This window comes from Callionymus lyra, chromosome 13 (assembly GCF_982586985.1).
Source record: "Callionymus lyra chromosome 13, fCalLyr1.hap1.1, whole genome shotgun sequence".
In the NCBI taxonomy this organism is placed as follows: domain Eukaryota; kingdom Metazoa; phylum Chordata; class Actinopteri; order Syngnathiformes; family Callionymidae; genus Callionymus; species Callionymus lyra.
In genome coordinates this window covers 5,257,236-5,285,200 of record NC_141830.1, presented here as the reverse complement: position 1 = coordinate 5,285,200, position 27,965 = coordinate 5,257,236, and the positions used below count along the sequence as shown (strand labels likewise).

Below are 27,965 nucleotides of genomic sequence, written 5' to 3'. Positions count from 1 at the left end.
CATGTCCTTCACCAGTCTAACATACATGTCATTCACCAGTCTAACATACATGTCCTGCACCAGTCTAACATACATGTCCTTCACCAGTCTCACATACATGTCCTGCACCAGTCTAACATACATGTCATTCACCAGTCTCACATACATGTCCTGCACCAGTCTAACATACATGTCCTTCACCAGTCTAACATACATGTCCTGCACCAGTCTAACATACATGTCCTTCACCAGTCTAACATACATGTCCTGCACCAGTCTAACATACATGTCATTCACCAGTCTCACATACATGTCCTGCACCAGTCTAACATACATGTCCTGCACCAGTCTAACATACATGTCATTCACCAGTCTAACATACATGTCCTGCACCAGTCTAACATACATGTCATTCACCAGTCTAACATACATGTCCTGCACCAGTCTAACATACATGTCCTTCACCAGTCTAACATACATGTCCTGCACCAGTCTAACATACATGTCCTTCACCAGTCTAACATACATGTCCTTCACCAGTCTAACATACATGTCCTGCACCAGTCTAACATACATGTCCTTCACCAGTCTAACATACATGTCCTGCACCAGTCTAACATACATGTCCTTCACCAGTCTCACATACATGTCCTGCACCAGTCTAACATACATGTCCTTCACCAGTCTAACATACATGTCCTGCACCAGTATAACATACATGTCCTGCACCAGTCTAACATACATGTCCTGCACCAGTCTAACATACATGTCCTGCACCAGTCTAACATACATGTCCTTCACCAGTCTAACATACATGTCCTTCACCAGTATAACATACATGTCCTTCACCAGTCTAACATACATGTCCTTCACCAGTCTAACATACATGTCCTTCACCAGTATAACATACATGTCCTTCACCAGTATAACATACATGTCCTGCACCAGTATAACATACATGTCCTTCACCAGTCTAACATACATGTCCTTCACCAGTCTAACATACATGTCCTTCACCAGTCTAACATACATGTCCTTCACCAGTCTAACATACATGTCCTTCACCAGTCTAACATACATGTCCTTCACCAGTCTAACATACATGTCCTTCACCAGTCTAACATACATGTCCTTCACCAGTATAACATACATGTCCTTCACCAGTATAACATACATGTCCTTCACCAGTATAACATACATGTCCTTCACCAGTCCAACATACATGTCCTGCACCAGTCTAACATACATGTCATTCACCAGTCTAACATACATGTCATTCACCAGTCTAACATACATGTCCTTCACCAGTATAACATACATGTCCTTCACCAGTATAACATACATGTCCTTCACCAGTATAACATACATGTCCTTCACCAGTATAACATACATGTCCTTCACCAGTCCAACATACATGTCCTGCACCAGTCTAACATACATGTCATTCACCAGTCTAACATACATGTCATTCACCAGTCTAACATACATGTCCTTCACCAGTATAACATACATGTCCTTCACCAGTATAACATACATGTCCTTCACCAGTCTAACATACATGTCCTTCACCAGTATAACATACATGTCCTGCACCAGTCTAACATACATGTCCTGCACCAGTCTAACATACATGTCATTCACCAGTCTAACATACATGTCCTTCACCAGTCTAACATACATGTCCTTCACCAGTCTAACATACATGTCCTGCACCAGTATAACATACATGTCCTGCACCAGTCTAACATACATGTCCTTCACCAGTCTAACATACATGTCCTGCACCAGTCTAACATACATGTCCTGCACCAGTCTAACATACATGTCCTGCACCAGTCTAACATACATGTCATTCACCAGTCTAACATACATGTCATTCACCAGTCTAACATACATGTCCTTCACCAGTATAACATACATGTCCTTCACCAGTATAACATACATGTCCTGCACCAGTCTAACATACATGTCCTTCACCAGTATAACATACATGTCCTTCACCAGTCTAACATACATGTCCTTCACCAGTCTAACATACATGTCCTTCACCAGTCTAACATACATGTCCTGCACCAGTCTAACATACATGTCCTTCACCAGTCTAACATACATGTCCTGCACCAGTCTAACATACATGTCCTGCACCAGTATAACATACATGTCCTTCACCAGTCTAACATACATGTCCTTCACCAGTCTAACATACATGTCCTGCACCAGTCTAACATACATGTCCTGCACCAGTATAACATACATGTCCTTCACCAGTCTAACATACATGTCCTGCACCAGTCTAACATACATGTCCTGCACCAGTATAACATACATGTCCTTCACCAGTCTAACATACATGTCCTTCACCAGTCTAACATACATGTCCTGCACCAGTCTAACATACATGTCCTGCACCAGTCTAACATACATGTCCTGCACCAGTCTAACATACATGTCCTGCACCAGTCTAACATACATGTCCTGCACCAGTCTAACATACATGTCCTGCACCAGTCTAACATACATGTCCTGCACCAGTCTAACATACATGTCCTTCACCAGTCTAACATACATGTCCTGCACCAGTATAACATACATGTCCTGCACCAGTCTCAGTCTTCAACTGAGAATCTAATATCTTTGTCTGCTGATAATGTCATAATTAATGTCAAAATCACAGTCAATAACCAGTGTATTATAATTTATTCAATCAAATAAAGGTTGTAGAATCATTTCTATATCTGGGTATAATGATCTTAAAAATATATGGATGTCTCTAACACTTGGATTTATTAGGAGAACTTTTGTATTTCTCTAAAAATAAATGTTAAACAGATTCCTAGGTTGTAAACTCATTTCTATTTAAGCCCTTCAAGGTTATTACAGACAGTTCAAGGGAATCACAGGTTTTTCCATCTAACTTGAAAGACATTCTTTTAACTGTCATAAAAAGGTTAAAAAATTAAATCCAACACTTTTACCAAACGCTTGAGGACACAACTTAGTTTGTGTATTTCAAACAATTTGGGTAAATCTGACGTAAAAACACAAGTTACTCACAACCTTTATTCAGCTTGAGAATCAAAATACTGCCGTAAAAACTCACGCTGTCAAAGTCCGATATGATCTCGTTGAGGAACCGTAAGCACTCGATGCCGCCGTTATTGATGCTCTCCTCTGTGTAGAAGTCAGAGAAGTTTGGGATGGACGCGAACATGACGCCGATCTCATCGTAGGACTGACTGTACAGCTCCTACCACAGAACACAGCAGCGTCAACCAGACTGTAGTGTTAAAGTATTAAAGTAATGCCAGCGGTTCCTCACCTCATCTCTCTTCTTCGAGCCCAGAAAGTGTCGAGCGACGTGTTCAGGAAGCATGTTGGTGACCAGAGCTTCGTTCCAGCGCCTCATCTCATACACCTTCTCCTTCTGCTCGTGGACCTCTATCTTCCACAGAAACAGTGTCCTGGCTAGCTTCTCCACCTTCATGAGAAAACATGCGTCACACACTGATCATTGGGTTCATCTTTGTCTGTGTCAATCAAAACAAAAACTCTGATCAAATATACGTTTAAGGATCTGGTCGGATTACTGTATTACAAACATTTTCTCCAAGGGTAAATAAAAGGCATAGAACAAGTGATTTTATGTGGCCTTCTAGATGGTTGATAGGAACTTAATTCATAATCAAAAAATATGTTTTTTGGGACCTAAAAAGATGCCAGTTCAAAGATAAACTATGGGACAGATAGTACCCATTTCTATCAATCCTAACAGTGTTTGTTTAGAATGAATCAGAAAAGAAAAAAATTATATTTAGAAAGAGAGAGATAAAGACATTAAGACCGAAGCGTGAAGATATTTCATTCATTCTGACGATTCTTTTAAAGTTAAGTATAATATAAACATTTTGCAAATGTCACAGGAAATAAGAAAACATTTTTGCATCCGTCATGATTCACAATATATGTTAAAAAGTGAAGCTACAAAGCTTGAATTTATATAAATGATGAAAAAAAACTTACATGTCTGGAGAAATAATAGAAGCTGACCATCATAATGAAGATCATGACTGTCATGGTGAACTTCGAGGGAACCAGCGAGGACCTGAAAGAGAACAGAATCCATGACCATCATGCAACGAGGTTCAGCTGAAGGTCTCCTCACCTGTAGTCCTGGAAACGCACCATGTCATAGCGGTCGAAGATGTCTCTCCAGCTGTAGATGTTGACCACACCGGTTGCCACGGTGATGAGCAGCATCAAGGTCAGCTTGACCATGTGACTGACCTGGACCAGCATGGTGGTGGCCATGAGAGCGAGCACGGATATATAGCTGTAATATTTGGGATTGTCCAAACAACCGCCGGGACTGTGCCACGCAGAGGAAGAGGAGGGCACGACTGTGGCGGCCACTGAAGTCACAGTTTTGGGCAAACAGCTTAACTAAAAGAAAGTTCAGTCACATAACAGACATAAACCATCACAATAGTATTAACAGTTCAAATTCTACATATAGACCACATCACGTCTTAATGGAGTTTGTATGAAGTGTAGAAAAACATATCCTAAGTTATTAATGTAAGTAAGTAAGTAAGTAATTTATATTTAAATAGCGCTTTTCCAGACCAGGGTCACAAAGCGCTTAAACAATCAAAACAATACTTCATAAAATATATACCTTAAAGGTCAAGACAACACTGATAACAACACAGGAGTCTCAGAAAATCAAGGAAAAGCCTGAACAAATAAAAATGTCTAATGTACTTCAGATTTCAAGAGACTGTCCACCTAACAATTAAAATAAATTGTCTTAAATACAAAATTCAATAGCACAAGTGCATGTAAAATACATCTCAGCTGACTTAGCAAGACCCTGTACTTCGTATTCTGTTGTTTTTTTGTCCAACTTATTGGTCTGATTGAGAGTTTGTGTTTTACATTGTCACTAGTTTTTTTTCTCTTTTAGTTACCGGTAAGTTGACACTGGCGCCTCAATGTTTTGAAGGTCAGAAGCTAATGTTACTTCTGGTCTTTTTTTTTTTAATTGAACACATTTCAGACAGAAATAATCAATAGTAGAGTAATTCTATAAAAAAAAAAAAATGTTTTTGTTCGGTAAGACACACCTCATGGACAGGGGGTTTGGGACCACTCCTCTAAACTGCCATGTTAAAGGTAATCCACTTAGAATGACGAATATAAAAGACATTCCCTCTCTCCTAGCACACTAAATAGTTTACTACATGTCAAAGTCTGTGACATTACTACACTAGTTTATAAAAAAATTGATTATTAATTATTAACAATTTATTGTTTTAAGTTATATTGCAATAAACGTTTTTATTATTATTGTGTATCATTAGTAGGGTTAGAAATGTAAGTAAGTAAGTCATTTATATTTGTAGAGCGCTTTTCCAGACCAGGGTCACAATGTGTCTATAATATCGTAACAATAATCTCATAACATCTTCACTAAACCACTAAATCCCTCATTAGAAAAACAAAGTAGAAAATATTCACACATTCATACGCATCACTATGTCCTTTATTTATGACCCATTGACGAGGCTAAGGTGTCTTTTGTTGGACAAACAGGTTGTAGAAAAAGGACCAACGATGAATGACTCTAGAGACCTTTATGAAAGATCAAATCAAAGAGATGTCTCCATTCTTAGAGAAACTTTAAATCAATAAACACATTTAAATAAATGTTTCCATATTGGCGTTTGTGTTGAAGGTTCCTTTTAGATCAAAAGCTTGTATTCTTTGACTCCCATGTTGTCACAAAGACATTAAACATTCTTTAATATTGTGACTTAGATCAACGCTTTCAACCAGTCTGACCTCAATCAATCAACACACACGTCTTTGACACGAATCAATAATTATCGGCTCACCATGTCCACGACGTCCGCCAACGTGAGGATGAAGATGGCCGCCATGGCCCATGTGTTGCGAGCCCACCGCGTGTGGTCGATCCATGTGGAGAAGGCCACCAGTTTCTTCGGAAACAGCTGAAAAACAATCCAAACACACGTGGCATGTTTTTTCTCAAGGAAGTCAGAGCCTCTCGTGTGTTTGTAAGCGAAACAATTTTCACTCAAACCTAACTGAAAGCAACAGGAAACCATTGTAATTAAGGTAAGATAAGGTAAGGTAAAACTTTATTGATCCCTCAGGAGGTTTCCTTCGGGAAATTGTTTTTAATACAATAGCCAGCAATTTTTCATAAACAATACAAAGTAATACATAAAAATAAAATAAGAAGAAGAACATAAAGAGGAAGAACAAGATGACACAATCTAAGTCTAAAGATAAAGATAAAGAACATAGGTCAAAGAAAAGCAACAAAGACAAAGGATACAAAGACTAACATAGAACAGAACATCCAGATACTCTCACTCCACTCCTGCCCCCGAACTCAGAATTGTACAATTTAATAGCCCGAGGGATGAATGAGTCCCTGAGTCTATTAGTGTTGCACCTGTGTAGGAGCATTCGTGCTCTCATTCTGCTTCTCTGCTCACTGATGACAGTGTTCAGAGGATGACTGTCATCATCCATGATGGACAGTAGTTTGTTCAATGATCTCCTCTCAGCAACTGTCACCAGTGAGTCCAGCTTCAACCACAGAACCAGTCCTCCTGATCAACCTGTTGACCTGTTGACCTCCTCTTGGACACATTTCCACCCCAACACACCACAGCATAGAACAGAACACTGGCCACCACAGACTGGTAGAACATGCAGAGGAGCTTCTTGCAGATGTTAAATGATCGAAGCCTCCTCAGAAAGTACAGTCTACTCTGAACCTTCTTATATACAGGCGTCTTATAATTATGCGTCTGGTCAGTGATCGCAGGCTCGTCTTTTAGACCGAGCAGTTATCAAGGCATCAGAACTGAAGTGGTCTGAAGGGATATCTGCTGCCATGGTGACACAGTGAAGATGAAACTCATCCTGTTACATCAACGTTCACTTCGGCGTGCCAGCAGTCCGGGTGACGATGTATTGACATGATTGACAGCCGGCGGCGTCGTACACAGTGACTCTGCACTTTCACCGGCCATGTGACCAACTCACCAGTTGATCCATCGATGCATTACTGTGACAAGGAAGTTAATACTGCACTTTCCATTCACGTTAAAGATAGAGTTTGATTTCCTTGTTATAACTAGTGGTTTGTTTTGACAGTCTGGTGATACCACTGGCCGGCTGTCAGGGCGTTATCTCACGGTCACCTTGACTGTGAGATAACGCAATGGTTAAGTGAATGGTGACAGACAAATGCTAATCCTAAGAACCATATACAGGGAATTGACATGTTTGTCTCGTGTCCTGTGATTGGCACTTTATAAGCGGCACAAGATATTGCTTAATATACACAATGGCTTAAGGAGGATGTATTTTAAACATTTTAAGTGAGCAGGGAATGTGGAGGAGATTCAAGTTGGTGAGTGCAAGCAATTTATTTCTATATGTTATATGTTTCATTAGTAATCAAACAATGGTAAGAAGAAAAAAAATGCTACAAATAAAAAAATATTTCAACGTTTAAATCAGCCTCGTTTTCTTTACTTTTGACATTTCTAATGACTTGTTGGTTTAGTCATGATTCATTGGTGTCTTGCATGAAATGGCAATAATGTGCATTTTATTGAATCGAACTGTGGAAGCTCACAACACCTTAGACATAGATTTTGACTCTTAAAATCCAGGTTTATTTTTGGAGATTTGGGCAATATCTGTGATCTTAATTGATTTGCTCCACAAATGAAGCGTTGTTTAAGTAACCTTTTCTTTATCAAGCCATGGTCTCATATTGACACTATTATGAGGTTTATTCATATTGCACACAATGGCCCGCCACTTGAGATATGATATGTTCACCATAGAGAGGCAACAATTCGAAATTTGATATATATTGTGTTACTGTGGGATATGTATATACATAGTATTCCATGAGTAGTTGAATCTGGTGTTGCAGAAGTTATAGACCGCATGACCGCATGGCTGAATGATTGATTTCAAAAGCGATATAATCTCGGTTTAAAAAAAAAGAAAAAGATTTTCAAATTGAGCAGGGTGCAAATAACTTTATGATACTTTATAAATAATTTTATGTTAACTTGAATTCCGGCCCATCATGTGGTCACATGACCTACGAGCGACACAGAGCAGAAGGAGCGCATTCTGTTTATTCAAGATTCTATAGTCTTAGGAGAAATTTAAAAAACGTACAAACATACACACACGTAACCCAGACACACACGTGTGCCAACGCTTGCTCACACACTCACTCTCACACAAACTCGCACTCACACATGCAAGCGCACAAACACACACGGTGGATGAACTTACTCTGGGGAAAATGGCGGCCAGCGAACAGATTGTCAGGACGAGCAGGAGGATTTCTCCGACGCCGAAGGTGATGTAGTTCGCCATCAGCCTGCAGCAGAGCCGTGAAACACGATCAATTATGGCTTGATTGTGAACAGGTAAGAACTAACGTTATACACAACTGTCCCTCGCAGCAAACAGAAATAAATAACAAATAAAATGAATACTTAATTAATAATAATAAGAATAACTTAAAACTCAGAGTTGACTTTTTTATTGAAAGGGATGATGAAGCATAAATAAATTTAAAATTAAAAAATAATGACCTTCCGAAATATAAACCCCTACTCATATCACATGGTTTGAACACTAGGACGCAGTGATGAGGCTAATCTATAGATTTTTATCCATCATCAGCCTCTTCTTATACAGCCGTGCTACTGTTATGTTACATGCACTAGTTCTATTCTATTTCTTATGCTTATAGATAAACATTTTCAACCCCCACTGCAAATAAAGTGTATTGGCAAAATGTATAAATTAGCAACAATGGCAATAATCAAATAAGAACAATTCAAATGGCTCAACACAACTAATATTATAAGCGGTGGCGGAGTCCTGGGTAGGCAGGTGGTTAAAAATCCTCGACTGACCGCGAAAGACCTGCAGCAAGACTCGGTGGCAGCACTGAGGCTTCAGGGTCCACAGTAGGGCGCACACTAAACGCTGAAGGGCTCCATGCCAGACCTACAAGACCTACACCACTACTGACCCAAAGGCACAAAAAAAGTCGGCTCCAATTTGCTCAACACTATATTGAAAAGCCAAAGAGGTTTTGGGATTCTGTTCCGTGTAAGTAAGTAAGAAAGTAAGTAATATTTATTTATATAGCGCTTTTCCAGACCAGGGTCACAAAGCACTTAAACAATCAAAACAATACTCAAAAAAGTATATACTTTAAATGTCAAGATAATACTGAGAACAACACAGGAGTTCCAGAAAATCAAGGAAAAGCCTGAACAAATAAAAACGTCTTAAGATGTTTCTTAAAGGAGTCAGTAGACTCCATCAAACACAAAGAGAGAGTAAGATCGTTCCAAAGCTTAGGAGCAACAGCCTGAAAAGATTTCTCTCCTCTGGTCCTGAGTCGTGTGCGTGGAACCATAAGTAGATTCTGATCCACAGACCTCAGAGCCCGAGCTGGGGTGTAAGGCTGGATCAGAGCAGTGATGTAAGGAGGAGCCTGACCATGAATAGATCTGAAAGTAAGAACCAGAATTTTAAAATGATCCTGAAAGAAACTGGAAGCCAGTGAAGAGTTTTAAGGATCGGAGAAATGTGAGTTCTTCTACTAGAGCAGGTCAGAATTCTCGCTGCAGAGTTTTGATCAACTGCAGGCGAGACAGATCCTTCTTGTTAAGACATGAAAACAAACTGTTACAATAGTCCAGACGAGAAGAAACAAACGCATGGATTACAAGCTCCAGATCATGTTCCGACAACATTTTCCTAAGTTTAGAGATTTTTCTCAGTTGAAGGAAACAGAGAATCGTGGAGCGATTAAAACAAAACTGGAACTTTTCAGGGGCCTTTGGATCAGTGGTATGTCTGGAGGAAGAATGAGGCATATGCGGAGGAGAACACTTGGTGGCTCAGTGATGCTCTGGGGCTGTCATGCTGTCTGTGAGGACGTCATTGGACCTTCCAACAGGACAATGATCCCAAGCAAACCTCAAAGTCCACCCAGGCTTGGTTTCAGAAGAAGTCCTGGAAGACATTAGATCGGCCATCACCGTCGCCTGACTTGAACCATTGAAAATCTGTTGTGGGATTTGAAAAAACCCAAGAAACATTGGTGAACTGGAAGCCTTTGTCCGTGAGGAATCGGCCAAGATTCCCCAGGAACGCTGCCTGAAGCTGGTGTCTGGCTCTGCATCACGTCTGCAGCGGATCATAACAGCAAAAGGGTGCTTTAGTAAGAATTAAAGTTGCTTGTCATGAAGGGGTTGAATAATTTTGTCACTGCAGTGGTCATTAAAAATGAGATTTTGTGTTGTATTTGGAGAAACCACTTGTAATATTAGTTGTGTTGAGCGATCTAAGTTGCTCTTGTTTGATTTGTTTATTGCAAACAGTTTCTAATTTGAACATTTTGCCAATAACCTTGTTTGCAGAGGGTAAGTCGGAGGTTGAATAATTTTGATTGCAACTGTATATATTCAATTTTTTTTTTCCTTTTAAAATTAAGTTGGTTCACAAATGGAAGTATGCACTTGAACAAGATCAAATAAAAAAGTCCAACGAACTGCGGGTCGACCAGGGCTTCCATGACAGCCGTGAAGAGCAGCACCATGCAGGAGCAGCAGAACGCAGCTCCACTCTGCTTCTCCTTCTCCACAGAGAAGCGAGTCTCCAGGCCCGGATCGATGAACCTCAAGGACAGCGGGTTGGTGTGTTTCCCCTTTGAACTGTTGAGGAAAAGAATATCACGGTTGTTCATAACATGCAACAAAAAAACCAAGACTCGCTTACTTTGATAAATATAGATCATTTTATTGTCGTTGAAATTTTCAATATTTCAGATTTGCAATGCTTGAGGAAGAAATGATCTTAACTCGTAAAAAACAAATGAAAGAAACTGTAATTCATCGAACACAGCTCTAGGCTTTGAGATTGAAAACGATGAGCTCAGAACGGGAAGATTTGTTTTGCCTTAGAATGAAAACCAGCAGATGTTTCATCTACTCACGCTTGGATCGTCTCTCGTTCCAGCAGAGCCTCGTTCAGCAGCTTATTGAGCTCCTGCTCGTTTTCTTGTGCGTCGATGACTCTTGCGGCCAGATCCCGCAGACGCAGCCTTCGTCGTGGGTTCGGAAAAGAAGGATTCACCACCTGGAACAGTACAGAAAACAAAACATAAATGCTTTCACTGTTTGCTAGGGCTGCAGAAGTCCAAAACCTATCCTTAGGATTTAAATATAACATTTTATTTGAACTGCCCTGCAAATTAAAACATATTGTGTATATTTACTATGTATATTTACCAAAATGTCTTTAACCCTTGTGTTATTATAGGGTCAATGTGACCCTTCCTGGCTTCCCTTAATACATGTGCAGTAGTGGAGGTCGTTCACCTTGACTTAGAGACAACACAAGGGATACCTCATACACATTTGTTTTCAATAAGTACGGTTCTGATCGCTATAATGTACAGTTTATATTTATTTCTGGAGGCTTGATTCCCTCTTGATTAAGCCACTTGAAAAAAGCCAGATTTAATTCAAAATAAGACTACAAAAGTAGTTCAATCTTGAAGAGAGACAATTTATGGAGCATGTTTATTATAAGAAATTGCTTCAGGGCTGCAATGTAACATCAAAAAGGCCATCTTATAAATAAACATGCATAACGTACATACAGTGTCATAATTATTCTTGGGAGTTTGGTCCAGACAGAGAAACATTGTGTTATCTCAGTGGAAAATAACCGGAGGCCACATGATGGTTACCCTTGTGTCCAGCTCCTCTGGCTCCTCCGGTGTGGTGCAGGCAGTGTTCACGCTACCGTTGCACTCGGTGGTGTTGATGAGCTGAGGCGAGTTTCCGTTGGACGAGGTCACCGACAGCTTCTAAAGTTGTGGACATAAGGGTTGAGTCAGTACTTGGGTGACTTAGGTCAGTCTGTCAAACTGAGCCTGAGAAACCTGGGTGTTGTATTTGATAAAGACACGTCTCTTGTTCAACACTGAAGAAAACTGACCAGAAACTGTTTCCTTCAACTGAGAAAAATCTCTAAACTTAGGAAAATGTTGTCAGAACATGATCTGGATCTTGTAATCCATGCGTTTGTTTCTTCTCGTCTGGACTATTGCAACAGTTTGTTTTCATGTCTTAACAAGAAGGATGTGTCTCGCCTGCAGTTGATTCAGAACTCTGCAGCGAGAATTCTGACCCGCTCTAGTAGAAGAACTCACATTTCTCCGATCCTTAAAACTATTCACTGGCTTCCAGTTTCTTTCAGGATCAACTTTAAAATTCTGGTTCTTACTTTCAGATCTATTCATGGTCAGGCTCCTCCTTACATCACTGATCTGATCCAGCCTTACACCCCAGCTCGGGCTCTGAGGTCTGTGGATCAGAATCTACTTATGGTTCCACGCACACGACTCAGGACCAGAGGAGAGAAATCTTTTCAGGCTGTTGCTCCTAAGCTTTGGAACAATCTTCCTCTCTCTTTGCGCTTGATGGATCTACTGACTCCTTTAAGAAACATCCTAAGACGTTTCTACTTGTTCAGGCTTTTCCTTGATTTTCTGGAACTCCTGTGTTGTTCTCAGTATTATCTTGATCTTTAAAGTACAGTATATACTTTTTTGAGTATTGTTTTGATTGTTAAAGCGCTTTGTGACCCTGGTCTGGAAAAGCGCTATATAAATAAATATTACTTACTTACTTACTTACTTACATAATACAACACATGAACACATTTGAAAGGTAAGATGATGAAAAATTAGTTTGGACTCACAACACCATTGATGCCGTTCTTCCCCACCGGGCCTTTGGGAACCAACACTAGGAAGGTTTCGATGCCTCGCTCCCTCAAGTAGTCACAGCGCTCTCCCCCGTTGCCCGGCTCCACATCGAACTCACCGTGAAGACACTCCATGGTGCTCTGAGAGATGTGCACACGACTGCTCAACACACAAGAGGACAACTGTCAGTCATTCGCAAGGACACGGTCGAACGTTAGCAATCATATGATAAAGTTCTCAGAAGGTTTATGTAGAAACGTTTGTTATTATCTATTATTATTTTACTCTATATCTGTTTATAATCATTTCAGGAAGAGTTTGACTTGTTATTATATTTCATTCTGTAAGGAAATGACAACTTTACTGTAATCAATCATCTAGATTTAACACACATTTCAAATAGACAGTTGATTAACTGATAATCTTTCATATTTAATTCATATTAAATAATCCTATTCTTGCATTGGATTCACTGACTGCAACACAAGGCCGAGGTCACAAAGCCTCACACACACAGAAAGATTAAACAATCCCAGACTCCCAGCAAATCTGTGGACACCTGTTTGAGAACTCACACTGAAAGACACAACAGTCCAGTAAGTTGCTGGGAACAAACTCTCTCTAGAAAACAACAAACCTTCGGTAAATTTCCACTACGATCACGTGCGACGGCCATCTTAGAATCAAGTGTTTACAGTTACTGACCAATCCTACATTCACATTTGACTAGAGGTGTTAACCTGAATATTCTACTATAACGATCCACCATTTTGTCTGATCTTTGCGTTCTGGCATTCGAAGACGTCTGCGATAGATCTCTCTGCTTGCTAGCGCCCGTGTTCACGTAAGTTTGTCTCTGACTTTTGCATAATTCACTAAACAAGCATTTTTCTTAAACTCATCCATGTGTCTGTCCTTCATTCCATCACCACGTACGAGGCTGGGGAGGGGTCGGTTCATCGGAACAGAGAAACCCCTAACAATTCCACGCATTGCAGGACAAATGTTAAAATAAAATGCCTAAACATAGATTCAAATAAAAAGATAGTTTTAAACGCCTAAGAAGGAATACAAGATTCCTTCTGATTTGAAGTCATAAAAATATGTCGTTAGCTAATGTAATAACAAAATATCAAATATACTATCTCTGCTGCTAACACGTTACTATTGCTGCAGTTCATAGTTTAAATAACATGTTTAAATCTGGTTTAACATGGTAATTACTCGTCAGATTTCCTCGTCAAACTGTGTGTAGCCGACGTCCTGCTTTTTGTTTTGATGACGTAAGCAGTTTTTCGTCCACTGTCGGTTGGTGTTGTCAGATTGTTTTTTTTCTGCTATAATGAAGACCTGTTAACCTGTTGTTGTTATTTTTATTTGATCTATGTTCTTTATTTTTAGACTGAGATTGTATCATCTTGTTCTTTCTCTTTATTTCTCTTTGTTCTTGTTCTTATTTTTATTTTTATGAATAATTGCTGTATTGCTGTGTTTAATTGGAAAATAACAATAACCTAACCTAACAGTGTTGTCATCTGTAGCCCCCTTGAATGAAGATTGAACTGAGAGTTTGTTTTGTTCACAGAAACAAGAATTAATGTGTTCACAGACGGTTATTCAGGTAGTAATATGACACGTTCACTCCAGGTTTGCCCAAAATATGAACTAGTTCATGAACTATTGTTTAATGAACGCGTTCAGACACAACACTGGGAAACAAAGAGCTGTTTTTTTTGGGGGGAACTTACCCTGGTATCCCTCCTGCTTCCATTTTGTTGGCTACAGTTACATCGGTGGACCAAACATCGTATTGCCAGCGTTTCTGACCCAGCACGCCTCCCAGGACGGTCCCACTGTGGACACCCACTCGCATGTCCACGTCGGTTTGGGTTTTCTCGCGCACATACCTGGTCAGTGTAAGAAACTGATGTTAACATTATGCATTATGCATTTATACATTATGATTATTTTTGAGCATTTAGTTTCTATACTGTCTCAGGTCAAAAAAACACAGGCCCACATGTTTCGAAATCAAAAAACAATGTTAGATAAAAAAAATTATTATACACTATACGTATACGCCATACTTAAATTAATGTTAAAAGATAATCAAAATATAAAGTATAAACTAAGAGTTTAAACGTTTGACTACACATTCACAATCAACATTCCACTCCAGACTGATTCACTGGTTCGAGGCAAGCTTGGATCAGAATTAGAGATAAGACACCGGTTATTTAAAACATCTGTTTATCTGCAAATCACACCTTAAATCGTAGATCAAAGAACGAAGCAAGACTCACCCGGGAAAGGGGGGCTAAAAGACGGAAACCCCCACCCGAGAACATTTGAATGATTAGAAAAGGAAACAAAATTAGGAAGTACTCTCCACAGGGGATTGTGGCACAGGGAACTTGAAAGAACCATTTGGCCGGAAAGGACGACCCCCTGGGTGGGAAATTTGCCTTAAATATAGCGATGTTTCTACAGATCGGGGCCTTTTCTCCCGGGACTATTGACCTGTACAGTCGCCGGGACAAAGTGTGTCCGGTCGCGATCGTAAAGCTTGTATTTTGTTTGACTTGTAGCGGCGAATAAACAACCTGTGACACACTCTGGATTGTTCATCTTTCTCCACGAAGCGAAGCAGAAGAACCGGAAGTGAAGTCGTGTTGGAGCGACGGAACGGTCTCCTGTTTTAAAGTATTCTCTTTGTACGAATGTGCCAACCCTGGATTTTATGGGAATTGTTTTCTCCATAACAGTTTGTCAGTTGTGGACTTAATGTAGACTTTTCATAAGTTTAAATACATTTAAATGTATCACTACGTCAAGTTAATGTCCTCTTCTAAAACTTGAGTACATGAGAAACACATCCTCACTGCAAAAATCCATCCATTTTAAGGGACTTACGAGATGGCCTCGACCATGGCCAGACCCATCATGATGGAGCTCGCTGCATGATCCTCCCTGTAGTCTGGCAGCCCGCAGATACAGTAGTAGCAGTCCCCCAGGATCTTGATTCTGAGCTGGTGATATTTCTAAAGGAAGTGAAAAAACTATGCATCATGCAGGGTATCAAAAAACTCTTACATTTATATAATTATATAATATATATTTGTATCCATTCAATCATAATTAAAGTCATTTTCAGATAAAGAGCTAAATCCACCATACTTTTAAGTATACAGTTACTTGTTTAGTATTGATTAACTCACTGTCTAGAACATTAAAAACAGTTAGTGGCCATGTAATTGTTCATTAAAAAACTGTTGTATGAACAATGTTGTATGGAGATTTTTCATTAAAACTATCAAGAAACCTGGCTATGTATGAAGTGCACTTTAAATCCTTTAATTTCCTTAAATATCTACAGTTCCTCCTGAAATTCAACTCGTCCTTATGTATCAATTCTGGTACTGATTTTTATGTATTTTTAGGGTACACCAGGGTCTGATGTATTACTTAGGAAAGCTCCGTAGTATTAAGTAGTACGAGGATAACAGCCACACTGCTCCTATCATTTTAAAATCCTGTGCACCCCATAAATGAAAATAAGCTGCATCATTGATTTGCGCTTTATAATCTGGTGTACCTCATAGATAAATACTTTAAACCCTACTCCTTCAAACTATTCACCAGCTAATGCTGAGGTTTTAATGGGTTAATGGCCTCCAGGAGGAAGTGCATGAGGGAGATAGAAGAGATAATGTGCAGAGGAAGACAACTTTGACTTTGTTCCGATCAATATTCGTATCATGAACATGCCCTCATGACGGAAACACACAGGGAAAGACATGAGAGGCAGCTTTAAATCTTTTATTTTAAAAAATAAAGCTAATGATTAGGCAGTTAGAACGATAGAGAAAAATGCATCATGTTAATTTTACAATAATAAATGAATGGTGAGAAGTTGGAACTGTCTCATTGTAGAAAAGACGACAAAAGCTTAATAAAAACAGATAATCATCATTATTATTATTTTATCTAGTTCTGTTACAAGCACTGTGCATATATATATATTTTACTGAGCAAATGCTTTTTTCCCAACACAGTGCTTGTAACACATCTAGATAGATAAAATAATATATATATATATACTGTATACTGTATGTATATATATATATATATATATATATATATGTGTGTGTATGTGTTACATCTTTTCTCTAAGCCATGCTGAAATTTACAATGCAAATATCAAATCAGGTTTACATAATGAAACTAAATGAGAGTAGAAACAGATATTCATCATTCTAAAGGTAAGGCTGTCATTTAACACTTAATTTTATGCAAGTGTTCCTTGAATTATGCTAGTGACATGTATTTGTAATATATATATATATATATATGTATATATATATATATATATATACATTTTTCTAACCATGTCATGTCTGGGGCTTTGAACAAAGTCAGATCAGCAAAAGGAAAAATATTAATTTAAAATGTGAATGGTTACTGTCACCGTTTCTTCTACAGAGATTAGTGGTTAAGACTTCATTTGCTACAATACATTACATTTTGAATTAGTTTTAGTTTTTCCATCAATTGTTCTCATTCTTCTTTTATGAAGACGTGATGAGAATCGTCTTTGCCAATCAGCTTCGAAGATTTCTCTTGAAGCCAAACGTAGATGTTAAAGCAGACGTTTCCAATTTGAATAACATGAGAATGAAAGCAGGACTGATGGGAAGAGACGGAAAACTCACGGCGGCCAGTTTGTCAAACCGAGCGAAGAGCTCGTTGAGAAGCTTCACGAGCTCCTGAGCGCTGCACGACGACGACAGCTGAGTGAAGCCCACGATGTCCGCAAACAAAATGCTGTCCAACACAACAGAACCACACATTAGTCCAGTCTCAGCAGAAGGACCAGGTTTAGTAGTATGACATTGATATTTAAAACACTAACAAAGAACATTTGATCTCCAAAATAAATCTTGTTAAGGATGATTTCAATAACAACAATGTGGAAATCTGTAATTATATCATTTTTTTGACAGCCTTATTTAATTTAAACATTATGATAACACATATTCATTAAATAAAAAAAATATTGTAAATCTTGAAAGAAAAGAAGAAAACATGTTTATAAATATAATAAAATATATAAAATATTTTGTCTATTATACCTTCAAATAAAAACAGAATCAAGTAATTAGCAGAACTTGGCTTTTGTCTCAAAGTTCAATAAGTACATTTTAACACCTTGAAATACAGCAGCTATATAACTACGTTTCTTACTGCAGTGCAAAATAAAAAACCTTTACAAATGTGTGATACTTAAGCTGACGGCTTGTGTGCAGTATATTGAATCATGGTGTCGCCATAACATTTTACTCAGTTCTTTACAATCGACTTGAGATCTTTGTACAAAAATTGTCAATTAAAAAACAAATTAACTATTCTATTTATACTATAAGAAGTATGTTTTCCATACCTGACATTTTCATGTCTGTACATATACATGGTGTTGAACTGTTGCATCTCCTTCTGACTGGGCTCCTTCTTCATGTCCTGCAGCATCTCGTCAGCGATGTGTTTCGGGAGGATGGAGAGCAACAGCCTCTCCTGTGAACGGTAGCAGGAAACGCAAACAATTAAATGTACTAAAGATCATGTGATAAAGCTCCAATAACCACGTTTATAAATGTTGTCATGTAATGCAAGTGTAATGTTAGAAAATGCATGGATAATTGTGGGAAGATCACCTTTTAAATAACAGCAAGAGAGTTCTACAGCTCGATTAAATGAGACGAATGATGATAAAAAATATGCATAAGATAAACAGTTGTTTAAACATCATTTGGCCTGAAATGTTGGCGTCCCCGTGGAAGTGTGAGCGAGGATGCCGGGACATCCCTGGAGCGTCAGACAACATAGCAGTCAAGCAGACACAGTTGAAAGTGGTCGTCACATATTTATTACGGCGCTGCAGAGGCACAAACACACTCTGGTCTGGTAACAGTCAATATTCTTATCAAAGCTGACAGATAAGCCAATGGAAACAAACGGCTGAGTGGGATGGATCTATGAATGCAGCCGACTGCTGCTCAAGAGATCGGTTGCCAGGGGAACTACCGGTGACCGGCGTGATCGCTCTCGGTCTCAGTCTCTTTATTTGATGAGGATTATTACCTTACATTTTGATATGACATATACAGAGACCCTCACATACTGATCATGAGTTTAACGGGTCATCATTTGTTCAAATAGATACGTAAAGTGTTGTTTTGTTTTAATTTCTTGTCAAAATATACATTCGCACTTAATATTAGATACAAAATATATCTTGTATAATATATTTTCTGATCAATTTGATTGTTATTATCACCAATGACCACTTTAAGTAAAGTTTTTTTTGCATTTGATGTTCACAGTATTTACTGCATCTTTTTTCCGCTGAGAAACGACCTTGTTGAATACTTTCTATATATGGGAGTTAATAAATAGACATTGTAAAAATGTGGATTCCTTCATAATTATTGTGATTAATGTTAATTTTTTTTATTCTTTTATGGCAAAAAATCACTGTGAACAATCACTTCATTCTAAGATCTTCAACCTGTGTTACACAACATAATAAGACTTAAAAACGAGTCATTATTTTCTGTCCAACACTCATTTAATTGTTCAGGTGAGGATAATGTTTGATCAATTTAAAGATTTTTCACAGTGATCAGCCAGTATAAAAAAAAGTTCTGTGGACGAGATTCAAACCTTAAAGATAGGAAGGAAGATTTCTTTTTAATACATCGTTGATTGTTAGGAATCAATTAAATGTTCTAATACATTTTGGTCTCCTGTGGAATACTCTTCGATACATCTCTTCAAAAACTGAGAAACACTGTCCTGGTCTAGTTTGCAACAATTTGTCCCACAGTTTCTTTTCTTTCTTTTTTTTATGTGAAAGCACCAGAAGAAAAAGTTGTATCATTGCTGGACGTTTCAATCCAAAATGCAGCATGAACACAGAGTTTTGAAGATCACCTACTCCACCTTAGCTCGTAGGCTTTACCAGTGTTTTCAATGAATATGCCAGAATAAAACAAGTCATGTCACCACTTGCTTGTGATGGTTCTTGTTGTGCCTCCAGAGACAAGTGTCTCCTGTGGAACTGCAGGTTATTTTCCATTTGCTATGAAAATGTCTTGCTAGTATAGATCATTTTTTGGGTGAGAGGATGTTGAGGACACAATCCTACCAGAATCATGATACTGTATCTAATCACTTGTAGATGGTGTCATTCCTTCGATCATCAGTCGTCATCAGTATCATTCTGTTCTTGTACAACATCCCACCTGTTGCTGACTCTGCTCCTCCAGGTTGAGCTTCACCTCCAGCGATTGTCGGGCCTCCAGGAAGGCCTTCCGATGCTTCCTGTCGGCCATGTAGTACGACATGACGCCGACGGTGATGGCGCACACATAGATGACGATGTTTGCCAAAAGCTGAAAACGACAGTTTTCCATCAGAAGATAAGGTCGGGAGGAAACTGAGCAAGAGCTTGAAAGTTTAGAAAACTGAAGCAACGTTAGACATGGAACGAGATGTTTGGCAAGTGATGGTCGGTTTTTATTTAACCGAGTTACTGCAACGTTACAGACGCTGTCGGGAAAAAAATAAACGCTTAAAATATAGAAAAGATTTTTCTGTACATACGTCAGGTTGTTATGTGTAAGTAAGTAAGTAAGTAAGTAAGTAAGTAATATTTATTTATATAGCGCTTTTCCAGACCAGGGTCACAAAGCGCTTTAACAATCAAAACAATATTCAATAAAGTATATACTTTAAAGATCAAGATAATACTGAGAACAACACAGGAGTTCCAGAAAATCAAGGAAAAGCCTGAACAAATAGAAACGTCTTAAGATATTTCTTGAAGGAGTCAGTAGATCCATCAAGCGCAAAGAGAGAGGAAGATTGTTCCAAAGCTTAGGAGCAACAGTCTGGAAGGATTTCTCTCCTCTGGTCCTGAACCGTGTTCAGGAACCATCAGTAGATTCTGATCCACAGACCTCAGAGCCCGAGCTGGGGTGTAAGTCTGGATCAGATAAGTGATGTAAGGGGGAGTCTGACCATGAATAGATCTGAAAGTAAGAACCAGATGTGTTATGTGTGGCTTGATGGATCTACTGACTCCTTCAAGAAACATCTGTGTTTGATGATCTACTGACTCCTTCAAGAAACATCTGTGTTTGATGATCTACTGACTCCTTCAAGAAACATCTGTGTTTGATGATCTACTGACTCCTTCAAGAAACATCTTAAGACGTTTTTATTTGTTCAGGCTTTTCCTTGATTTTCTGGAACTCCTGTGTTATCAGTTTTATCTTGATCTTTAAAGTATATACTTTGTTGAATATTGTTTTGATTGTTTAAGCGCTTTGTGACCCTGGTCTGGAAAAGTGCTCTATAAATACAAATTACTTACTTACTTCTAATTCATTTACTATATATTGTTTATTTAAATCATTTTGTTGCAATCTTTTTTTCCAAACATCACATACAACTAAAAAGAACCGTGCGTCAGGATTTAAACCAGAACTCTTCTTACCTGCCTGCTCAGCGCCGCTCCCTGGATGTCCTCCTGCTGCTGCTGGGCAATAGTGACCCCTAGCACCAGGGTGTGAACCCCACACGACACGGTGGTTATGAGCACTATAGGCGTCAACCTCAGAGGCAGAGTCAGAAAGAAGGAGAAGCTGAAGAAGGCCTGCCAACCCACAGTGTCGCTGGCTTGGTGAAAGCGGGCGTAGTTCAGGCCCAGGTAGCAGAATATCTGAGCCGCGATCAGCACCCACAGGGCGTACGGCACCACCCGCCGGGTTATGCGATCCGGCAGCACCCCGAACCGGCACAGCAGATAGAGTACTATGTTGGCCAGCAGACCGACCGCCGCCACCGAGACCGACGCCAGCTTGTCGGAGGTGAACACCACCGCACACATGATGATCACGTAGCTGTCGAACAGGGCGGCGAAGACCACCAGCACCAGCAGGGTCTCGTGCCTCTGCCGTCTGAAGTAGGTCTGGTAGAGGTTCTCCAGGGACTCCGGCGCGAAGGTGAGACGCATGAAGCGCGGCAGGCAGAGGCAGCATCCCGAACTCCGGACGGTCACCTCGTGCGTTCGACCCACCGCCTGTCCGGGGTCAGAGGTCAAAGTCACGGAGCAGTCGGCCGAGTACTCGGCGGAGTACTCCGGCTCGGAGAGGGCTCTGTTGCGAGGCATCCCTGCACGCTCGGTATAAAACCTTGATCCAAAAACTTGTCGTCCTTCCGGGTGAAATATCCTAAACGTCCATCATCCACGAGCCTCGGAGTCACACAGAAACCTGGTCCGCCTGCGAGGCCGACACGTACGTGGCCTGGATCACAGCCGTGCGTTGATGGTCACGCAGCACATTGGATGGTTGTCCTGTTACATAGCTGTGTGACGGTCCCTTCTCCTGTCACATGTACGACCGGGGGCCCCGCCTTCTTCTCAGCAGCAACGTGATCCCGACTCAACGCCCGTCCTCTTTTATTCATTTGGATCCGACAGAATGAAGTCTGTTAAAGGACTGCCATGGTTGCTCTTCCACTAAAGTTAGGATCGACACGAGCCAACGAGAGTCCAAGTCACGCAGACCTCCCCCACCACTGGCCCCCATCAGGGCCAGGCAGCCGATAGTATTTGGGTCAACCATATTCACACCTCACATGTCCTGCGATCAAAACACAGAAAGGGGAGCAGAGTTAGACCATCTTATGGAGTTAGAAAGAAAAAGCTGTTCTAGTCTAGTATGTTGTTACCAAGGGTGGAAATAATCTTGCGTTACGATGCGCATAGAGATACAAGGGCTAAAGGTTAGGTTAGGTTAGGTAGAACTTTATTGATCTAATGATGAAATTGTTTTTTTCCAAATTATCCACAGCAAATACAGCAATTTTTCATAAAAAATGAACTAAAAATAAAATAAGAACAAGAACAAAGAGAAATAAAGAGAAAGAACAAGATGATACAATCTAAGTCTAAAGATAAAGAACATAGATCAAAGAAAAATAACAAAAACAAAGATTACAAAGACTAACATAGAACAGAACATCCAGATACTCTCACTCCACTCCTGCCCCCGAACTCAGAATTATACAATCTAATACCACAAGGAATGAATGAGTCCCTGAGTCTATTAGTGTTGCACCATGGGAGGAGCATTCGTGTACTCATTCTGCTTCTCTGCTCACTGATGACAGTGTTCAGAGGATGACTGTCATCATCCATGATGGACAGTAGTTTGTTCAATGATCTCCTCTCAGCAACTGTCACCAGTGAGTCCAGCTTCAACCACAGAGCCAGCCTTTACAATGTGATAATGTAGGGGGGATACCAATATATTGGGATTATTTGAAATCATTTAATTGGAGGAAAACGGTCATAGTGTAATAAACACGCAATGCTGCAACATGCTTAACATCAGCTTACTGAGTTCACACTGCTCTAGCTGCCACGGCTCTGTCAAAGAGTCTTGTTAAAGGCACTGTCGGGGAAAAACAAACGGTTATTTATCAGTTACTTGATACAAAGTGGACTTCTAATGAGCCTGTCAATTTGCAATGGATTAACATTTATCTTCATTTTTAAATGTAAGTAAGTAAGTAAGTAATTTTTATTTATATAGCGCTTTTCCAGACCAGGGTCACAAAGCGCTTAAACCTTCAAAACAATATTCAATAAAGTATATACTTTAAAGGTCAAGATAAAACTGATAACACAACAGGAGTTCCAGAAAATCAAGGAAAAGCCTGAACAAATAGAAACGTCTAAAGATGTTTCTTGAAGGAGTCAGTAGATCATCAAACACAGATGTTTCTTGAAGGAGTCAGTAGATCATCAAACACAGAGATGGTTCCAAAGCTTAGGAGCAACAGTCTGGAAGGATTTCTCTCCTCTGGTCCTGAAGCGTGTTCAGGAACCATCAGTAGATTCTGATCCACAGACCTCAGAGCCCGAGCTGGGGTGTAAGGCTGGTTAAATATTGAGGTTCACTTTAAAATCTGAAAGATCGTTGTTCAAAAACTTAAAAAATGACCTTATGTCCTTTATATATATCGCCTTGTTTTCCACGTTTTGGTTTGTTGATAGTGTGAATAGTAAAATATGTGTTATTTTTAGGTTTCACTGTAATGACGGGAAGTTAAACTAATTCCTAACCATGTAATTTGGTTTATTGGGGTAGAATTTTAGTATTTATTTACTACTATCCAGTCAGGAATTCTTGTTTTAAAATAATTTGGTTCGTGTATTACACATTTGAAAAAAAAAAAGGGACCACGTTAAAAACAGTACTCCAGCGTGCAAGCACGTTGACCTACGTTGTGTTAGTTTAAAGGCCAGTAAGTTCAATAATAATAATAAAAACATATAAATATCTAGTGTTAAGATGAAGCTTGTAGTGTATGGCCCCTGGTTCGGGCCTCTACTGTGGGGCCTGCACAACTACATGTTGCTCAGATCTACATGCTTTTTTTGTAAACAATAATAATTTAAAAAAAATTGGAAGCTGGTGACGTCACAGGCTATCGCAGTACAGTGTTAAATTAAAACAACTATCGTGTCCATGCATCTGCATCCATGATGCTCGTCCTCCTACTTCACCTAAAACACGATTCATTTTCCGGCGAGAAATGTCCTCCAGAAAACATCTGCTCACCGTCTCACTCCAGCTGCTGGAGGACCTTCTCCTGCGGGAGATCTTCTCTTCATCCAGGGCGACATCACGCCGCAGTTCGCATATTTTTGTCTCCCCTTGAAATCGAGGCGTGAACCAAAACATTCGAGCCCAGTTTTTTTTATTTAAGACTTGGGTGTTTTCAGCAGAAACGCTTCGCTGTGAAGATACACGCATTCAACAACTCACTTCCGGTCACTTTTAAAATATAAAATAAAGAAACATTTCAGTTCAAATATTTTTTTCGGAACGATATATGATTCATAGATCCATTTTATTTTTTTTTACCTTTGTTTTTGGGTTTGTAATCCTATTAAAACCTTAAAAAAATAAAACAAAACCAAAACACTCACAAACATACACACGTAAAAAACGTACTTGTGGCCATCTATATTATATTACTTTTACTTATTAAATTAACTAAAATAAATCTACAAGTAAAACTCGCATCTCGATATGTTATTTGAATGTGGACGTACCACTTTTATTCTGAAAGGGTTTTCAATCACAAGTAACTTCCTCTATATGTAGCCCCGCCCCTACGAAGCACCGGCGTCTTTTGGAGACGAAGATCTGCAGAAGTTGTCTTTGTGTGTAAACTAAAAATAATGTTGTACATCTCTATCGAAACATTAAAATACTTTACTGATGAGTGTAATGATATCATTGTATTTTGGTCATTTATGATCTTAAATTCATTCATACTTTTCTGGCATATTCTTAAAGTTGTAGTGTCCAAATATATGTCTTTAAAGACCTTCACACTGGTTTGGATTTTAATTTTTTAGGTTAGGTAACGTAGAACTTTATTGATCTTGATATTGTTTTTTTTCCATATTATCCACAGCAAATACAGCATTTTTTCATAAAACAAATTATAATAATAAAATAAGAACAAGAACAAAGAAATAAAGAGAAAGAACAAGATGATACAATCTAAGTCTAAAGATAAAGATAAAGAACATAGATCAAAGACAAACATAGAACAGAACGTCATGATACTTTTACTCCACTCCTGCCCCCAAACTCAGAATAGGCAGAGGAATGAATGAGTCCTTGAGTCTATTAGTTTTGCTGGGGAGGAGCATTCGTGCACTATAGATAGATTTAGATAGATAGCTTTGTAGTGTTTATGTTCTCCTCTTGTTTCGTATCTCGTCTCTTAGGGTCGCAGGGTCATCAGCTTTAGCATAAGGCCTAGAAAACCTCATCCAGCCATTTCTGTGGGCATTTCAAAGGCCAGTTGTGGGTCTGAACACGAGCCTGATTTAACCTCTTTGTGAACATTAACTTAGTTATGATGTCATTTCTGCATAATCTGTTTACACCAGGATGGATTTCAACATATTTTGTGTGGTATTGTGGTCCTATTGTTGGCTCCCCTATACCCTTCTATTAATGAACTTTAACTTTCATCAGTGATTAAGTTGTACTATTTTGACACATTCAAGGACCGTAGACTACTCAGAAAATTAGAAAAATAAGTTAATAACCTTACATCTTCATATTAAAACAGATATTTTATTCAGGGTAAAAACTACTGCACAAGCCTATGACATTTCATTTCATCTGCATCTGTGAGACCAGTTCTCTTTATTGATGCTGTGATGCCTTCAGGCGCTTATCGATTATTCCAATGAAACCTACTCTGAACTGATGATCGATTGACGAATCCAACCATGAAACTCTTTTAACTTCTATCTAACAAATGTTTATTTAATCTGACAGAGAAGGTCACGCTTGCAACTAATGGTTTGTCTTCTGTCCATCCATCCATCCATCTATCCGTCCATCTATCTATCTTACATATCCATCCATCTATGGTTTTATGAATTATTTGAATCAACAACAGAATACACACAGGAGACAAATATTTATCTAATTCTTTCTTTTGAAGACCGAAAAAGACATACAAAGCTTAGTCCTACACAATAGAATACTTAAAACAGACCTGAACAAAGGACCACATAAAAAAAAAGTAAGGTCAAGGTAACATTAAAATAATAATTATAATAATACATTTTAATTTTAAAAAAACAACACAGAATCCACAGAAAACATGAATATATAAATTATACATTCCTGTATGATTCTTTGAGTAAATCATAGACATATTTTTGCTTTTTTACTTTTAATATCTTAAATCATTTTAATATTGTCTTTCGATTCACAAACTAAATTAGTAATATTTGGTATTTATTTTGGGAAAATGGATTTGTGAACATGATGTTCTTTTTTCTTGGTGTTGATATTACAATAATGTGTCTTTCAGTTTAAAATGAAGAGTAACTTCAATATTTCTCTCAATAAAACCTTCTATAATTATTTGTTTTGAGGAAATCGAAATAACAAATGCTGATTATGTATTGAGATATGTAAATATCAGTGGGATAGATGTTAGATAAATGTTAAACATAATTTTAAATTTAATTGCCTTCATTTTGTTCATATTGACGAATAAGATAAGAAATCATGTTTTTTCGTCAATTTACATATTTTATTTTCTATTCAAAATGCATTTACAAATGTATCATTTCTTTAATAATAAAAAAGATTCATGATATGTCTGATTTAGTTTTTTAATGTCATATCTATTCCCAAATGAGGACCAATAAGTAAATTATTGTTAGGTTAACCATAACTGCATTTAAGGAGTTGTAGTATTTCAGCAGGAATTGATGTAAGTAAGTAAGTAAGTCATTTTTATTTCTATAGTGCTTTTCCAGACCAGAATCACAAAGCGCTTATACAATCAAAACAATATTCAATAAAGTATATACTTTAAAGGTCAAGATAAAACTGAGAACATAACAGGAGTTCCAGAAAATCAAGGAGAAGCCTGAACAAATAAAAATGTCTTAAGATGTTTCTTGAAGGCGTCAGTAGATCATCAAACACAGATGTTTCTTGAAGGAGTCAGTAGATCATCAAACACAGATGTTTCTTGAAGGAGTCAGTAGATCATCAAACTCAGATGTTTCTTGAAGGAGTCAGTAGATCATCAAGCACAGATGTTTCTTGAAGGAGTCAGTAGATCATCAAACACAGATGTTTCTTGAAGGAGTCAGTAGATCATCAAACACAGATGTTTCTTGAAGGAGTCAGTAGATCATCAAACACAGATGTTTCTTGAAGGAGTCAGTAGATCATCAAACACAGATGTTTCTTGAAGGAGTCAGTAGATCATCAAACACAGATGTTTCTTGAAGGAGTCAGTAGATCATCAAACACAGATGTTTCTTGGAGGAGTCAGTAGATCATCAAACACAGATGTTTCTTGAAGGAGTCAGTAGATCATCAAACACAGATGTTTCTTGAAGGAGTCAGTAGATCATCAAACACAGATGTTTCTTGAAGGAGTCAGTAGATCATCAAACACAGATGTTTCTTGGAGGAGTCAGTAGATC

The 27,965-nt window shown here is 38.7% G+C and overlaps 1 protein-coding gene across 2 annotated transcripts in view; it reads right to left on the bottom strand.

Moving 5' to 3' along the window:
- The window catches only part of adcy3a (adenylate cyclase 3a), a 216,899-nt gene that overhangs the window by 8,077 nt on the left and 180,857 nt on the right, over window positions 1-27,965 (bottom strand). Inside the window, exons 2-18 of one of the 2 annotated variants that reach the window (XM_087805195.1) lie at window positions 22,643-22,794; window positions 21,405-22,554; window positions 20,149-20,298; window positions 18,288-18,418; window positions 17,560-17,671; window positions 15,761-15,888; window positions 14,596-14,754; window positions 12,841-13,006; window positions 11,825-11,944; window positions 11,066-11,208; window positions 10,623-10,784; window positions 8,338-8,425; window positions 5,874-5,990; window positions 4,142-4,419; window positions 4,000-4,081; window positions 3,299-3,457; window positions 3,080-3,226 (exon numbers count right to left, since the gene is read on the bottom strand). In XM_087805195.1, the coding sequence (XP_087661321.1) occupies window positions 3,080-3,226; window positions 3,299-3,457; window positions 4,000-4,081; window positions 4,142-4,419; window positions 5,874-5,990; window positions 8,338-8,425; window positions 10,623-10,784; window positions 11,066-11,208; window positions 11,825-11,944; window positions 12,841-13,006; window positions 14,596-14,754; window positions 15,761-15,888; window positions 17,560-17,671; window positions 18,288-18,418; window positions 20,149-20,298; window positions 21,405-22,079 (2,817 nt within the window). In that variant the 5' untranslated portion in view covers window positions 22,080-22,554; window positions 22,643-22,794. Of the gene's footprint in view, window positions 1-3,079; window positions 3,227-3,298; window positions 3,458-3,999; window positions 4,082-4,141; window positions 4,420-5,873; window positions 5,991-8,337; window positions 8,426-10,622; window positions 10,785-11,065; window positions 11,209-11,824; window positions 11,945-12,840; window positions 13,007-14,595; window positions 14,755-15,760; window positions 15,889-17,559; window positions 17,672-18,287; window positions 18,419-20,148; window positions 20,299-21,404; window positions 22,555-22,642; window positions 22,795-24,540; window positions 24,697-27,965 lie in introns of those variants that run through there. The other variant, XM_087805194.1, reaches the window with a different exon arrangement.